Source organism: Pteropus alecto, unplaced genomic scaffold, assembly GCF_000325575.1.
Source record: "Pteropus alecto unplaced genomic scaffold, ASM32557v1 scaffold42, whole genome shotgun sequence".
Classification (NCBI taxonomy): Eukaryota; Metazoa; Chordata; class Mammalia; order Chiroptera; family Pteropodidae; genus Pteropus; species Pteropus alecto.
The window spans coordinates 12029396-12047128 of record NW_006434825.1 but is presented as its reverse complement, the minus strand read 5'-3'; the positions used below and the strand labels follow the sequence as shown (position 1 = coordinate 12047128).

Here is a 17733-nt window from a genome sequence, read left to right as displayed (position 1 = left end):
CTCAAAAAATGTGAGTTTTATTATCAAGAAAGAGTAACCATAATTTATTAATTATTCTTAAAATATACTTTTGAAGTGAACTTATTTTGAAGACTTTTAATATGCTGTGATATGTTGATTATTTAGTGGTAGCCTCTCTTGGATTTTTCATCACTTACATATAAATTTTAATGTCAAGTTGATTCAAAGAAAAATTTTTGTTCAAATGGGGTACAATTAATTTATGTCATGGAGATACACAGACACACTTGATATATGAAATAAAAGATTTATCTTCTCAAATGTCTGCCTTTGCTTCACTGGGTCTGAAAATTTTCTTATTATATATGTCTAAGAGGTTGCATCTAAGGTCCTGAATCTCTACCACGGTCCATTCCATGTGAGCCATGATCCAAAGCCTATGTGAACATTATTTATGGGATGGGCCTTTCTACCTCTGGAATTATTTATTACAAATATGTTTAAGGCTAGATGGTACACACATACTTCCCAGAAGAGGATTTGTGAGTTACCCAGAATCCCATTTAAAGGAGAAAGTTCAGTATTATCTACCTCTCTCCACCTCAGGGCTCCAAAAGAGATTAATTATAATACTTCATTTGTGATACACTCTCACCACTGCCTGTGCATGGCTTTCTTTTATTTATTTAAATACAATAAATACCAGTGAAATGAGTATTCAACAGGTTGAACAGTACTGACAATATTTACCTTTCTGCTCCTCTGTACCAGCCTCCCGCTTCCCTCATCCAAACCACCTGAATCTTGTGTTTATCATGCCCTTGCTACTTGAAAGCAGGCTCTTCTGCTTGTCACTTATATACAGAACTGCAGCAGCTGAAGTAGTGTCTAGAGTCCCTGTTTACAGTCGAATTAGCAATTGCCCTACATTCAGGATCAGCATGTTACTGCACAGAGCCTGCAAGTGGCAGTGTCAGTTTTCACCACAGCATCAGGTCAAGCTAAATTTAACATGTACCCTCTTCTCTCCTGAAGAGCTGCAGCTGCAGCTCTGTTAGTTTGTGAACAAAGGAAGACAAGTAGAAACTTAGGGACTCTAATGGAAAGTTGTAAATGGATTCAGTTAGCTCAATCACAAATTAAATGGACCTATATTTAAAGGTCTAAGACAGTCTAGTTTAACAATACTATAATCCTAATTAAAATGCTTAACACACAGCTGTGACAATTTCTCTGTTTCTGTACTATTTTAATGTATATCATTTGGTCCCAAAACTAGGCCATACACACTATAACGCACAGAAATTTTTAGGGAAAATTATAGTTCCAGGCATATAAATTGTAACATATGAGGAAAAACTGATAATTTTATAGGTGTAGACACACTTTCCAAGCAGGGGCAATGGTAGATCTAGGTAGCAAAGAAAAGAGAAAACAGTAAAATAGTTTTGAATAATGCCCCTTCCAAGAGGACTGCTCAAAAGAGAACACAACTTGGTAAAGGTTGGCATTCTGCTGTTATTACTCTGAGGAATCCCAGTGAGGAGGAAGCCACACTATTTTGAAACAAAGAAATGCTTTTGGGACTCTTCTGAGTTTGGAAGGTTTATATGAGGGGCCAAAATTACCTCAATGAAACTGAACAAGGATAATTTTAAAGTTTAATCTTAGGTTCCAAAAAGGACATATGTAAGAAGCCATAGGGATGGGCAGGGGGAGAGAAAGGTTGTGATTTAGCAGTATTTATGACTCACTAAATCAACAGCAAGATGGAGCTAAGAACATCCCCTGACCTTAGGCCACAATGATAAAATCTGATCAAGGACGGTGACAATCCCAATCCACTCCAAGATGGCTAGTGTGTATTCCCTTCTGGAAAATGCACTATGAAAAGGAACTAAAACAAGACACCAGGGTTAAGGAGAGAGGAACTACAACGTCGGTGGGGGTCAGGGAAGGGTGCAGTTGCTGGAGTGTTTTTAAGACTGGGAAGGAGACCAAGATTTCACACATGTGAAAGGGTATTACAGAAGAAGGATTAGATTTGTTCTACATGAACCCAGAGGCATCAGAGCCCATATAAAACAAGGGCAGCTGGAACTCAAAGGCCCTGAGATGTTCCAAAGAGGCTGGCAAGGAAGAGACACACAGGAATACAGTATCACTAGGAATACCAGAGGATGAACTCTGGTATGAAAGAGGAAAATGGAGTAGAGACTTTAAAACTTCATCTATAATCTTATTTATGATTGCCCTGACCTCTCACAAACTAAGGCTCTATGGAGAAAATGACATTTCACCTATCCTACTTGCTCTACACCTGTAGTCTCAACCTACAGACTGCTGAGAAACATGACTGCAGATACTGGAAAAACTCCTAGGGTACTGATTAAGAGTGAGGAGATGTGGGTTTTAGTCTTTACTCTGCTGTTAACGCAGTGTGTTACCCTGGATGAATACCTTAGACTACGTAAAACTCAGATTCTTTATCTATAAAATGAGGGAGCTGAATTAGGGTATTTCCAGCTCTATAGGTCTTTGATTTCTGAGCTGAGGTGCACTAGTATCTTCTCTATTAAATCTCACTGAATTTGTAATAAAAAATTAAGGTGTTAATGCCCACATTTCTAAAAATAAGTCAAGTAAAACTTGAATGATTCCTGACCACTCTATCCTACTTAAAACTTCAAAAATAAAAAGGATATTTCATGTTTTAACTTTTAACTTGGTAAAAAAAAAGGGGGGGGTAAACAAATATAAAACAAACAGGATTAATAAAAGTTATTAGGATTAAATGACAAATATATTTAACTAGTATAGCACAAATTAAAAAAAAATTACTTGTGTCCTCCCTCTGGTTATAGAGTAGAAACTACTTTGTACTTAATACTAACCCAATATAGAAAAGTTAAAATAAAATAAAAACTTGAGCTAACTGCAAAGTTCACTTTAAGTGCTATGGACAAAAAAAGAGCGGGGGGGTGGGGGGTATTCTATGGAAAATAACGTCACAGGGTGATCTGATCATAAATTCCTAAATGGACAGGTCATAGTCATGCCCCAGAGGTCTGTAACTTCTTTAGTGAAAAGATTTAGGCCAGCTCTGTTCTTGGTTCTTGTGCATCTAGGTTAACACACCTGTGAAATGCCAGAAGTAATTCCCCTAGGAGGTATTAACCCTCAAGAGAGCACATAATCTTATTAACTATCTTATAATCCAATCCCTTCCTTGCTTCCTCCAATCTTCCATGTATATTCCATCCTTAATTTCAAATGCATAAAAGAAGCTGCAAAACTGTTAACCTCAGAAACATCTGAAATCTCGCTTCCAGGCATATGTCATAAGTTTGGTTCCAATGAACTCATAAAAATTCTCTACAGGTTTAGACATTTCTTACATTGACAGTGCTTCTAATCCTTTTTGGCATGTTTTATGGCTTACTTTTAAAGCTAGCCAGAAAGGAGGCATTGAAGTACTAAGACATTCAAGACCTATGAGGTATGTTGTTTTTAAATAAATTGATATTAAAACTTTGAAAAACTATAGGATTTTCTAAGCATCTAGTATTTCACTTTCAAAGGCAAATCAAAATAATATAATCAGCGAATCAATTGGCAAATATCAGAAATTCACTTTAGAGTTCTAGCATCAAAAATACAATTTTAAAAAATTATACATCTAATAATTCAAGGTGCCCAGGAGGGCATTTTAGGTCTCCCCACCCCTTTTAATTACTGCTAGCACCACTCAGCTTCTATCAAGTTTACTGACAGGTGGCAATGAGGGAATTCAATAGCCAATCCTTGTCCACTGTGGAGCTACAATCTGAGAACTTTTCTTGATCTTGTGCCCTACGCGTTGAATGGAGCGAAAATGAAATCGCTTTTATACCTGCTCTCAGAGATCTCATCTTTCCAGACTGTTTTTGCAACACATCTTCACATATTAAAAAGGTGAAATAAAATTTCCACCAAAGCTTTCTATTAGTTCCAATTTGCTACCCCCGACCCTCCAAGAACCCCACTCAATCTGTGATAAATTAGAAAGAGCAGGTTCCAGCTTTGGTCTCTTTTAGAAGGAAACAAAAAGTCTTCATTTGGAAAGAAAATGAGCTGGAATACCCTTTGAGGCCTGCTCAATAAATCTCACGTCTTCAATTTCATCACAAATGGGTGGTAAATTATCACTCAAGGTCTCACCCTTTGTTTCAGTGATTAAAATTCTAAATATAAACCTTGAAAGCACTATGAATAGTCTAAAACTGCCAAAAGAATGAATAGGTAACATTTTGAAAGGCTCTGTCTATTCAGAAAAGCCTTTATTTATTTATTTTTGTGCTCAAAATGATATTTTTAAATTTTTTATTAAAATTTTTTTTATTATAGTGACATTAGTTAACGAAATCCAGCAAGCTTCAGGTGTATAATTTAGCAGTAAGGCAGATATATACATATTGCATAGTGTGTTCACCGCCAGCCTTTATTTATTTTCAAATTTGTTTTGTATCAAAGTAGTAGCCTCCTCTATACCTGGTGTTCATCATTATTAAGCAAGCAGTGACACTTGTGTCAGCTGTGCATAAAGAGAACACTTAATAACAGAGCCTTCAAGCATTCCCAATATAAGTGTGACAGATCAGATGCACTTGTGAACATGCATTTGTGTAGTGAAATTCTGCACACATATTCATGGAGAATGTTCCACTATTCTCTAGGAATTAAAAAAACTTGAAGGATCCCCTTTAGCACAGAGTTCTAACCACCATAGCCTGCTGTTGCTGGGAGGCAGCTGCGGTGCTGCTGCAAGAAAAAGACTAGACTGAAAAGATCCAATTCCAGTCTCAGCTCTACTTACTAGTGAGTGTGTAATCTTCAGAAAGTCCAATTCTTTAAAAGTCACTATCTACCTCAGAGGGAGAGGATTAGTGAGGAATAGGAAAATGTTATGTAAACTGAAGGTGTTGCTTCAGTTTATACAGATATCTACTATTTACACACAAATGACCTGCCACATCCCCCTGTGGCTTTGAAAGCCGTCCTTTACTATGCCATTTGCCCGCCAGCCACAGACAATCATACTTTACCAGACTCAACTCCACGCTTCTGCTTATGTTGTCTGATTTGGCCTCTGATCCTCATTTTTGAAAACATATACTCATTCTCCAAGACTCAGCTCAAAGAAGACTTGCTGAATCCTTCTCATGGACTCTGTCACATCTCTCTGCTGATCTCCTAATGTGCTTCTCTTATATTCTGATTATAAGTGACTCAGACCTGCTGCACTGATAGTTGTGTACTGCTCTGACGGTAAAGACCTGGGAGGGGGTGGCACAGTTTATTCCCTTCCTTTCCCTTCATACCGGGAATTTGAGGTTTAATACCAGTTTTACAACTAAGTAGTACACTTAGTTTCTCTAGGTACGTAAAGGAGATGGCTGAGTTAGAATTACTTTTCTATAATTAAACAGAATCAGAGAGAGAATTAAAATTCTATATCTATGTTTCAGAATCTTCAGAATTTTCGTATTGTAAAACTTACAGGTAACTTTCACTGAATTCCTACTTAGACAAAATTTCACTATCATATAAATGATAAAGTCAAGAATAAGTCTTAAAAAATTATTACCTAACAATCCTATCTTGATTTTCAATTATAAAATAATTAATATTCTAAAGTTTGTTCTCCAATTTATTAATTTCATAAAAACACAGGTCTATGTACTAACTTGCTGCATTTATATAAATAACATTTTTTTTTTTTTATCCTGGTGCCAACAGCTGTACCAGCAGTAGCAAACCAGTCTGGTCTTATACTATTACCACTGTCTGACTTGGCAAGCTGGCAAGGCCACAGAGGAGCAGGTTCTTATGTGTCTCCTCAAAGATAAGAACTCTATCTTAATATGTTCCTAGAATTCCCAGTATCTAACTCTTGCCCTGCAAATGGATGGCATTCAGCAATGTTTACTGAATTAACACCCCCAAATTCCACATATGTTCTAAAAGAAAAGATGCCCAATAAATCTCATGTCTTCAGTTCCATCACAAATCGGTGGTAGGTTACCACTCAAGGTCTCATACTTTGGAACAGAAATAAGTGGTCAAACAGACTTTAAAACATAGATTTTCATGTCCATTCTCCAAGTCATATATTAACATATTTCTAGTAACAACACTTATCAGAAAGCCCAATCATATGCCAATAAGTAATCCATGTAGCTTTTTCATGACTTAGAGAAGCAAGTTCTTGGATCTCCACTGCTTTAAGAACATAAAGATGAACTTACCATCATCTAAAGTGATGTCCTGTAGACCAATTGTTGAAAAGTTAGGTTCCTGCTCTTCAGGTTCAGGTTTAATGTTTATAATTGCCTCATCGGATGGAAATGAAGCTGGATCACACAAACTGTGACACATTAAGGTTGAAGGTGCAGAAAGACTTCCCTGGCCTGTACTTTGTGCTTGAGCTGAATGCTGTCCAGAATGCATTCTGGTGGCTAGAGTTGGTGATGAGGCAGTTCCTGAGCTAGGAGATTGGTAAGGCATAGGCTGTAGCTGAGGAGATGGTGGTCCAGAAAGTGGTGAACTGGCCAAGGGATAAGAAACTGCTGGGGAAACTGTTGCAGCAGACCCTGATAGTGAAGGAACATATGTAATGGACTGTAACTGAGGGGAAGTCTGACCTGTGACCTGGTCAGCCACTGGAGAAGAAAGAGATCTTTGTCCAGTATTTGGGCAATGGTATCCCATTGACTGTAGATGAGGCAGGGTCGGCACAGAATGAGGTGTGTGGGCTAAGAGATGTCCTGTTGAGCCTGAATTTGAAGAATGAAAAGGTATGGATGATGGCGGTTGGCAGCCAAGATTTATTAAATTAGGAAGAACGGCAGCCTGCTGAAACAAAACTGGATCAAATTCTTGACTAGAGGCAGCATTAATAGGAAGACAAGTTGGTCCATTGTACACATTAGTTTGCATAGGCTGATAGGAAGACCCCACAGGAGGTGTTGATGTGACTTGAAAAGGCTGGTGCATGACTGAAGAAGGTATCATATGCTGTTCTTTACCAGAACTTTCATCCCTACACTGCAACTGTGGCAGATGGGATGAGGTTACCAAGGATGTGTATGTTTGCTGGATGGGACAAACCAAGCTTCTCTGTACTGACAGTACACTGTCACATGGGTGTCCTGTATCTGAGGAAGGTCTCTGGGTCTGGGCAGGATGAGGCACGGGCAATGATGGAACTGAAGACAAGTCAATATCTTCCCTGTGTTCTTGCTTCATCAAAACTGAAAAGAATATCATTAAAGCAAATGTTATTACATAATACAAAAAAAATTATTTAAAGACCTTCATTCCAGGCTACACAACTGCAGCACAAATCCAAGTCAGGGGTTGAAAACTCAAATGCTTTCAGGGAAGGCAGATAATATAAAATATGTGAAATCAGTAAGCATAAGACAAACAGTAGTAATTCTTGCTTTAAAAGTATGAAAGTTAAAAAAAAAAAAAGGTCCATGCTTTTAAGCACTTCAATACAGTGTATTACGAATGAAAATTTCACTTCATCATTCCATCAAGCAAAGCAGAGGCTATGAATACCAGCCATTATCCTTTATCAAAAAAAGTAGCAGATTTATGATTTAGAATGAGTCTACCTGATAAAAGGATACTCAAAGCATCGAAGTAGGAATCAATGCATTTTGTTTATTTTGTTTAATATGTATATCAAAATACAAAAGAACTATCACTTAATTATGTGTCAAAACAAGTGATTTCATTGTTTCTCTTGGCAAGTACTTCAACTTTTCTAGAAATTATCTATTTTAGCCTCTTAGTGAAGTATTACAACTCTTTTAAAATAATTTTCCCTTAATTCGCATCTCATTGTTCCTTCCGTGTTTGTACTACTTATTAAATAACAAAATTAAAAATCTCATGCTCTTCACAAAATAGAAGTACAGTTGACCCTTGAACAACACAGATTCAAACTGTGTTGGTCCACTTACACATGAATTTTTTTCAATAAATACCTAAACCATTTCGATCTGAGGTTGGGAGTCCACAGATGCAGAGGCCAACTGAATCTCATTTTATGTCAAAAGAAAATAACTATGAGACCCAAAGCAAGGTCAAACCTCATGTGACCATTTACCAAACCCTTGCCAAGCACAAATCTCTTCACATAAGTATGGTCTCAATCCGAGGAAATGAATTAAGACAGCCCTGATAGTATATTTTATTATAGAAACGTTTAGGGGTGCATTTGAGTTCTACACTTTACTCTGGCTTCCTAGTAAGAACAGAATGGGCTCATCATTCAAGCATTTTAGCTTCTAAATCTGGCAACTGGTGAGCCAACAACCCCAAGGACAAGAGAGAAAGGTATTTCGACAATCTTCTTATGGCTTCTGCCACAATGCTCATAGTCCTGACATAGTCCTCTACCTAGTTCCTGATTCTTGCTCAGGTGTACCAAGTATGGTTCACTGTGTCTACCAGCTCCCAACCTATCTAAAGTCTTAATGTATGTATGTATGTATGTATCTATATGTATGTATGTATCTATCTATCTATCTTAATGTACTTATTTTTATTCTGACTTTGCCAGAACTAGAACTTTCTCCCTGGACCACTAGATTCTTGTTTTCTGTCTTCTACTTTAGCTCTTACTCTGGTTCCAGGAAAGCCACAGTGAATCCTATACCCAGAGTTACATTTCTATAGAAGGAGGGAGAATATCCAAGAAAGCCTACTCTCATCCCTTAATTAATTCTGAATGGAGCAGGTGGGAGTCTTGGTTACACAAGTGCTGGGTTATCATGCACTAAAAAGGATACAGAAGGATTAAAAACTATAGCATAACATCCATCTTTTTTGCATGATCCAATTCCTGTTTCTATGGTCCTGACCCACATCTGGGTACGAAGATTGAGAGTTCTGCTTTGCTAAATCAAATGTATCTCCACTCTGCCAAATCAAGTATCACTTTTTTGTCTGTAAGGGATTCAGACTCCAACCTGACCAAAAAGAAGTCTTCACTGCAGGCCTATGGTAATTCATTCTTGTTTGGAAGGAAATATTGTTTAAGAGATCTTACAATATATAGAATGAGTTGAATTTTAGAAACAGATTAATTCTACCTTTTGATCATTTTCAAATTTAAAATGTTGATGGATAGAAGGATCCAGAAAAAAAAAAAATCAACTGGTCTTGTGGTTTTCAAACCATGAGAAGCCTCATACTCCTCTTCAAACAGTGGATGTGGAAGAGTAGGAGCTCTCTGGATTCTGGATTTCCTCTTCCAGTATAAACAGAGCACCTAAGCTTGCTTTCTTCTTCCCTTTTTTTTTTTTTTTTTAAAATATATTGGCTTTTTGCATAAAATTTTATATGAATAATAAAATAATTTAAACAATTTGAAAGTTATGCTTTGGTCACACATCCTGATTTTATGGAGAGGTTAATCTGTTTATGATAGAACTGAGACCTGATCTCCTGATTATAAGGCAAGTTTCCCCTCCCAATTGAAACGACCATAATCCAAAAGTCAATTTGTCCAGTCCGCTACTCAGAACACAGAATATATTTTCCAACAGGCAAAATATTATACACAAGAGTTTGGCTCTAACGCTGCCCCTAAAAGCCCCATTATTCCAAAACCAAAGCTCAGATGGTACCTCCTGTATTAACTTCTGCTGAGCCTCAGAGGGAGATCCATTCCCTCAACAGCTTCAGGGATGCTGGGGTGGGAGTGGGGGTGGGGGGTGGGGGCTCCCCTATCAGAAGCTCTGAAGCTAGAGGCTAAGAAGTTGTTCAGGCAGTACCACTAGGGAAGAGCTCTGAGCTCTATTTACTGTCTTCCTTTTGTAAAGTAAACTGATTGTGGGACAAGTAATGCTAAATACCATTTTTAATTTTAGAAAGCTTAAAAGAATCATCCATTTGCAATTAATGATTATTTTTCTATTGCACACTGATGTTGGTCAATCTCTATTACTAGGAGATTGCCAAAATAGTAACAAATTGACAAATTCTTTAATTAAAAACAAGCAACTATGAATATCTAAAATTTTTATAAGTAAAATTTTGAAAGAGATTATTTGCCACAAAACATAAACAAAAGGCTAAAACCTTCAATATAAAGAATTCATACAAATTAATAAGACAAGCAAAATAACTCTAACATAACAAAGACAGGGTCATACACTAAAATACTAAGAAGCCATTCAAATTCTACAAAACTCTATCTGCTGATAAGGAAAATAAAAATGTTCATGTTACAAAATTAGTATATGTGGTATGGTTCCATTTCTATTTTTTAAAAGTGTCTATATTTGGATCAAAAGGATCTAAAAGGAGAGAATGATAGTTTCAGAGTAAAAGAGAATTTGGGTGTTTTAAAATATTTTTTCAACTTGTCTTTTTTTTAAATTCACAGTAATGTATTTGCTTTTATAAAAATTTTATTCAAAATTTCATTTTAGAAAAAAATGAAAAAAGCCAAATGCTACAGAGAAAAGACAGTAATCAACCAGAGTAAGGTCTGTCCAAACGCTCATGTGTGTCCACCATTCTTCCTTCTGTTAGCATGTGCCACCTGATTTGTATTCTGTCAACCATAAGGCCAGTGATGACAGCTGTAGTCCAATCCAATATTCTCTCTGCGCTCTGGGGTCCTATTGATTTCCATTCTCACATATAATGCCCTCTAAGCTTCTGCCTTTATATTGTCCTCTCAATTCACAGCCTGTTAATGTAAAGGCATCATACTCTCTCCTTCTGTTTATCTGTTCAATTACTACCACTATGAAGGTGGTAATAAAACTCTCTAATCTGTTGACACTATTGCTTTTTTTTTTCCTCCCAATCCCGGGAGCCCTCTCCTTTATTATTCAGGTTAGACTTTATTGTTCTCCATCTCGACAGCATTTGTTAATGCTCTTGGACTATATCTCTTTAGTTGCTGTCTTTACAATATCAAACTTCTCCATACTCTTCAAACTGCCAAATCACTACTCTCTCTTCTGCTCATAACATACTTCATATCATTCTTTATAGAAAAAAAAAAATTGATACCATATTGAAACTCCCTAAATTCTCCAATAATAAATTACAAACCATCTTAATCATATCCATCTTGTTCATCTTCTTTCTCTCCTGTCCTTCCTCCCATCTAAGGCCCATTCCAACGTCCATATTTTAAATCCTATCCCCTCAAATTTCTCAAAAACCTGCTATTCTTTACCATTTATGCTCTCTTTACTGTACATTCAAAACACTCTAGCTATTTGAATCACCTTTTTAATCTTGTCTTCTATATAATTTTCACTCCCCATAGTTAATAATTTGAGAAAAGTCTAAATGGGACATTGACATCTTACAGAAACAGAAGAAATATGGGAAAAGTAATTTTCTTTTAACTTTTTAATTTACTGAATATATTTGACATATAATATTATATATATTTAAGGTATACAACATGTTAATTTGATACATTTATATATTATAGGGAATATGATTTTTGAAACACAAATTTGATCATGTCATCTCCCTGTTAAAGCTCATTTTTTGCAGTTCTAAGGGCACAAGGGGAGTTCACACATATTCAGAAACACCTGCCCTTCCTGGAGTGCTGGTGATTTTTGGTAGCTCCTGAAAAACGGACTTCAAATCTGCATTCAAACTTGTAATTTCCTTATAATAAAACACTAGAAAATAACAACTGATATCACATCCAATATTTAAAGTCAACACAAACTTTACAGATTAGGCACATATTAGGATTTTTATTGATTATAAAGCATCCTATCTTGAACATTCTAATATAGGATTCATTGAATAACTTTTTATTCATTACAAAAGAAAGCTCTATAGTTAATCATCACAATTCCTCGTACCTGGTGTGTAAGTAAAACGTTGAGACTGGCTTTTTTTCCTCTTGCCATTGCAAAGATAAAAGTGCACCTGCACTGCAGTTGTAACTGCTAGGTTATGATATGGAGGAACTTCAAGGACAATGTGAGCCTAAGGAACATGGAAAGCAAGATTGTGTTACACTCAGAACTAAAAATGAAATGCACCTGCTAAACTCAGCACTACTTGTGAGTCTTATCTACTACCCAGGCCCTCCCATCATAGATCATTATGCACATCAACTGATCATATAAGTCATCTGATGATTTATTCTATGGAGACTTTAGTCTTAAACAGAAATAAGCTCTTTAAAGTAAACCATTAAAGAAAAAACTGCTTTTTACTCACCCAGTTGGGTTTCTAGTTATAGCAGAAATAAAGTCTGATATACTGTGTAGTGAGATACTTTGTTCAACTGAATATTACGTTATTCTACGTCTTAACTACAAGTCTATTATTTAATACTTCCTTAGTTATAATTTAAATTCCTTATTTAAAATTTTATATTCAAAATGTTCTAAATTGGCAATATACAGAATTTTTATTCATATAAAAAGTAATTTTACACAAGGAGGGTGAAAACTTTTAGCTCTAAGCCAACTGCAGTCCTTCGCCTAATTTCTCCATCTTTGGAGAACACTGTGAGAAGTGGTACTCTCTACCCCAGAGAACATTGTATCCATTCCAACCAGGAAGGGACCACAGCTTTCAGTGTTGAACCCTGGAAGGCTTGATGCTGAAGAGCTTGGAACAGTGTGTTAAATACACAAACTCCTTAGGGCTTGTCCTCCTCCTACTTTTTGCCCACTATGTATCATCTTTATTTGATTTCTTCACTGAATTCAGAGAAATAAATTAATGATAACTTCATTAAGAAACTTCTAATAATCTTTCATTTCTAATTTCTCCTTTCCTGTACTCAAAAAAGATACCAATTATTTATCTTGCCTCGATTTTAATATCAGGAAAGCATCTCAGCCAAACTTCTAAAATTTTTTACTTTTCTATTACTAAACAGATAAGACTCATAATCTATACCATAAGCAGCATTATTCAATTTTCTCATTAAACTTCTTAAATATTCCTTAAAAAATAAGGTAAATTTCTTACCCCTTGACATTTTTCCCTGATTATTTTCCCTTCTACCTCCCACTGAGGTCGTCCATCTGTCGAAAGAAACAATTTACAGTTAAAAGTAATTCAAGTCACAAAATTATAAACAAAATCTAACGTATTTAGTATCACAAATTTACTGGTAAAGAGAAACTTTTTCTGACTTCCATTATGAAAATAAAATGAGTACCTATGGGAAAAAAATGACCTACCCAAGTCAGCAGGCCCCACAGAGTTTATTTTACCAAGTGATACTTGAAAATCTTTTGAGAGCACTTCCACCAAGCTGTGGCCAACTTCTGTTTGTATGTCTTATGAAAAAGGAAATTCACTCCCTCACCAAGTAACTCATTTCATCTTTGGACAATAATTGCTGCTGGAACAATCCTTGTGATGGAGGAAATCTATCTCCTTATAGTATCCAACCACTAGTCTAAGTACTACTCCCAAAAATCCTGAGTGGTTCTCTGAGACAGGTTAGATGTTTAAAAGCAGCTATGTTTGGCTATGTCTCCTCTTCTGCTCACTAGCATCCCTAGTTCTGCATATCATATTTCAGCCTTGCTGATCACTCTTCTTTCACTCCTCCAGTCTGACCACCTCTTTCTAAATGCACCAGGCCCCAGACTGAATAGTCCAGGTGGGAAACGACCCAGCATGATAGAGAGTGACTGAGGCTCTTGCCACGCTGTGTGGAAATGCTGTGTCACTGTTGATGAAAGTTTTCTAGGGCAGCCGCACCATGTTCTCTCTTACACTTAGTGTATGGTCAGCAAGTATCCCTCAGTCTGCCACATTTCCTATTGCCAAGCTCAAGCTACCACACTGTGCATTTATGCAGCTGGGTTCCCCCTTGTTTCGTTAATTTCTCTTTTTTAGACTTCATTTTCTTGGTCTTCTAAAATAGGCTTCTAGGCTTTACAGATTTGTGTTACCTGAAGATCTGGCCAGCACATTTCTGTCTGTTCATTCCAAGTGAGAGCTACACCTACTACTACAGCTCTCACTCCAGTCTGATGAGCAACTATTCTAAAGCAGTCTTTTTATGTTATGGGCATTCGTTTAGTAACTAACCTATACAAGTATCTTCGTAGCTAGCATGACTTCTTCATCTGGACTGTGACAATATCAGGAGAAAGTCAATCAAATCCTTCCAGATTGTGACTATCATTTTCCAGTCCAATAATTAGATGATGGCCATTCTTATGCACGAGACACTACAGACAAATCCTATGCCTGCTTAGAATTATAGTTCAGTTCAGCAATCATTTGCTGGGTCCCAAAGTACCAGGCACTTTGGGTTACTGAGATAATGGAGACAAGATATTCTATCTTCGGTCTATGGATGAAAGGCAAATACAAATAGTTCATTACAATAAAATGTGGTAGTTACACTAGTTAATAAAAATGTACTTTGGAAGTAACAAGAGCACAGAGGTCAGGGTCCTTAACATAGTCTTGGGGTGGGGGTATGACACTAGAAAGGCTTCCTGAGGAGCTCTTGAACTGAGGCTTAAATATAAAGCAGAACTCAGATGATGTGGGGGAAGGGTAGTTTAGGCAGAAGAGATAGCATGAGCAAAGGCAAGATGGCAAGAGACTTCATGATACCGGGCATTGCACACAGATGCAATAATAGAGTATAAAGTATGAGGTAAGGAGCAGGAAGAAATGAGGCTGGAAAGACAGGCAACAGATTGTGGCCTAAATGCCACACTAAGGAACGTAAAAAATGAAGGGATCATTGAAGGTGCTTTCCAAATGGGAGTTACATATTCACAGCTATAATCTCACCAGAAGCAGGTTAACTGCCATCATATAACATAATTCAGTTTAAACCAAAAGCTCTTAAAGCTCTGGGTTAAAAAAAATGAATTCTATAATCACACTGCCTTATACATACATATTTATTACATTCAAACACAAATGAATTTTTATAATGGAAAGGGACAGCTTTGAGATTCTATCTCTTCCTCATACTTTTTGTTCTGCTTAATATATGACCTTTGCAGAAGGACATTCCTTGACCACCTGATATAAATAGTTCACTATTCCAACACTATCAACTTACCCTTTTACTTCATAGCCTTTTTACTGAGAATTATATTGTTCACTTATTTGTTTACATGTTTACTGTCTGCTCTCCCACCAGAATGTAGGCTCTATCAAAGCAGGCAACCTGAAGGTTTTATTAATCATTATGTCCCTAACGCCTAGACTAGTATCTTTTACACAGCAATCACTTCACACATAATTGATGAATTAAACTGTGAAATAGAACTGATATTTCTTTAAGACAGGCAAGTACTGGTCAGGGCTGAAGGGGTTGGAAGGAAGTGAATTTTAAGCAAAAGAAGAAAGTTGGAAACATAGTTTCCAGCCCAAGAAGAAGAAGGCCTTGACATTAATGAAGTTGAGGAACTGGCTTGTGAAGTCTGACATTTTTTCATATTAAGTATCAGTGGCAACACTTATGTAGCAATATTAAGTGAATATTTTAAAGTGCAGGTTAGAAATTTAGAAGAAAAAAAATTTGGCTATAGATAGAGCTTTGGTAGCTGATGAAATTTCCTGAACAAAGGAATAGAATGAAAAAAAAAAAAAAAAAAAAGCTGAATATAGACCTTAGGAAACATCTGTATTTAAGGGCCAGAAAAGAGTGGGCATAGTTAAAGATGTGCTGAGCACCAGATAAATACAATTACACAAAAGCCAAAAAAGAAAATGGTGTTAAGAAGATTAAGGGTGTTAAGTGGATAGCTGTCAAATTTTTAGGAGTTTATGATTTTAATATAGTAAAAGACAAAGGATTAAAAAGTAAGTAGCAGGTAAGGCAATGAAGGTAGATGAGAGATTAGTTTTTTGAGAGCCTGGATGAAAAATGAAAGAGAAATGAAATGACAGTTAATGAGGATGAAAGAGTCCAGAGAAAGGGAATATTTAAGATGAGAAGATCTGAACATATTTAAACTCCAAGAAAAAGGATTCAGTGGAAAAAGACGTACAGAAATTGTAAGAGATATGTAATGGGGTTACGTATACCCTCAAATACTTAAGTTTAAAAAAGATAAAAGGATGAAAAACAAATGCATTAAATATTTAAATTAAAAGAATATGTTAAGCCAAAAAAAAAGTGAAATGGAGGAAAAATATAGAAATTAGAGAAACAGAAAATGAACAACTGAAAGGATCCATAAAGCCAAGTATTCTGGAAAAACTGATTAAAAAAGAGATAACACAAACAATAACAAAAACAATTTTTTAGAAGGCATATAATTCTAGATGCAGAAAGAGAATAATATAAGCAAATTAATGTCGATAAATTTGGAAGCTTGAATGAAATACATAAAATACTGGTGTGTTATAATAGAAAAAATATTTATCAGTCGCTGTCTCCAATTCCTGGCATAGAGTTCCTAAAACCCTTGTAATTTCCTACTGAGAGCACTGGAGCATCTTTGGTTCTAATATTTGGTGTTTGAAGGTGGTTCCTGATGTAGAAGTCCTAAATCCCTTGGAATTTCCTGGGTAATAGGAGTATCTTTGTTCTAAAAGGTGACTCTTGGTGTGCTCCTGGATGAAGGTTGGTTACTAGAAAGACCAAGCCATAATTAGAAACTTGGAACTTTTAGGCTCACCCCCATTCTCCAGAGAGGGTAGAAGGGCTAGAAATGGAATAATAATGTGATGAAGACTCCATAAAAATCCTAAAACTATGGTGTTCTGTGTTGCTGGAAGAGTGTTGTGCCAGTGGAGGGCACAGAAGCTTTTCGCCCCTCCCTTCGTACCTTACTCTACGTATCTCTTCCATGAGGATGTTTATCTGTATCCTTTTTTGTATCTTTTAAATAATAAACTGGTAAACATAAGTACATTTTCATGAGTTCTGCTGAGCTGTTCTACCAAATGATTAAATCCAGGAAGGGGGTCTTGGGAACCTCTGATTTGTAGCCATGTCAGGCAGAAGTTATGGGCAACCTGGGGAACTACTACTTTCAACTGGCATCTGAAGTGGGGGGTATTCTTATGGGACTGAGGCTTTAGTCTGTGGGGTCTGCACTAACTCCAGTTAGTTTCAGAATTAAACTGAATTAAGGATAGACAGTTGGTGCCGAAGAATTGCTTGATGTACTGAAAACCCACATATCTGGTGTCAGAAGTATTTTGAGTGTGGTAGTATGAGAGTAAAGGAGAAACACACGAGGAATGTGTTTTTCTATTCACCTGGAATATATAAATCACCAAAACTAACTCAAGAAGAAGTAAACCTAAGTGGTCCTATAAGTACAAAGAGAATTATAGCAGAAACTGTATCTCCCCATAAAGACAGCTCCCAACCCAGAAGGTTTCAGAGGTGGGCTCTACCAGGTGTTCAAAGGAAGGTCAGACTACATGACACAAACATTTTTGGAAAGTGGGAAAAGATGCAGCATTTCCCTCAACTCACTTTGATATCCAGAATACAAATCGATAAATAATAATTGACTTAATGGAAAAAAATAGGCAAAGACTTGAACAAGTATTATACAAAAAAGGAAACATAAATGGCCCATAACAACCTCAATAGATAAGAGGGAAATTCAAATCCAAAGCTCAAGATACACCTACTGAATTAACAAAATTTAAGAATAATGACATTCTTACCTAGTCCTCCAGGCTCATAGCAGCATTGTTAGCTATTGTTTGGCAGTGCCAAAAAAAAAATATGGCCCACATATCTAGTGAGAGGATGGGTAATAA

The 17733-nt window shown here is 36.4% G+C and overlaps 1 protein-coding gene across 1 annotated transcript in view; it reads right to left on the bottom strand.

The window, feature by feature from the left end:
* Positions 1–17733, bottom strand: part of NFATC3 (nuclear factor of activated T cells 3) — a 95526-nt gene that overhangs the window by 16606 nt on the left and 61187 nt on the right. Inside the window, 3 exon segments of the mRNA XM_025045299.1 lie at positions 6249–7253; positions 11865–11991; positions 12991–13046. Coding sequence (XP_024901067.1) covers positions 6249–7253; positions 11865–11991; positions 12991–13046 — 1188 coding nt within the window.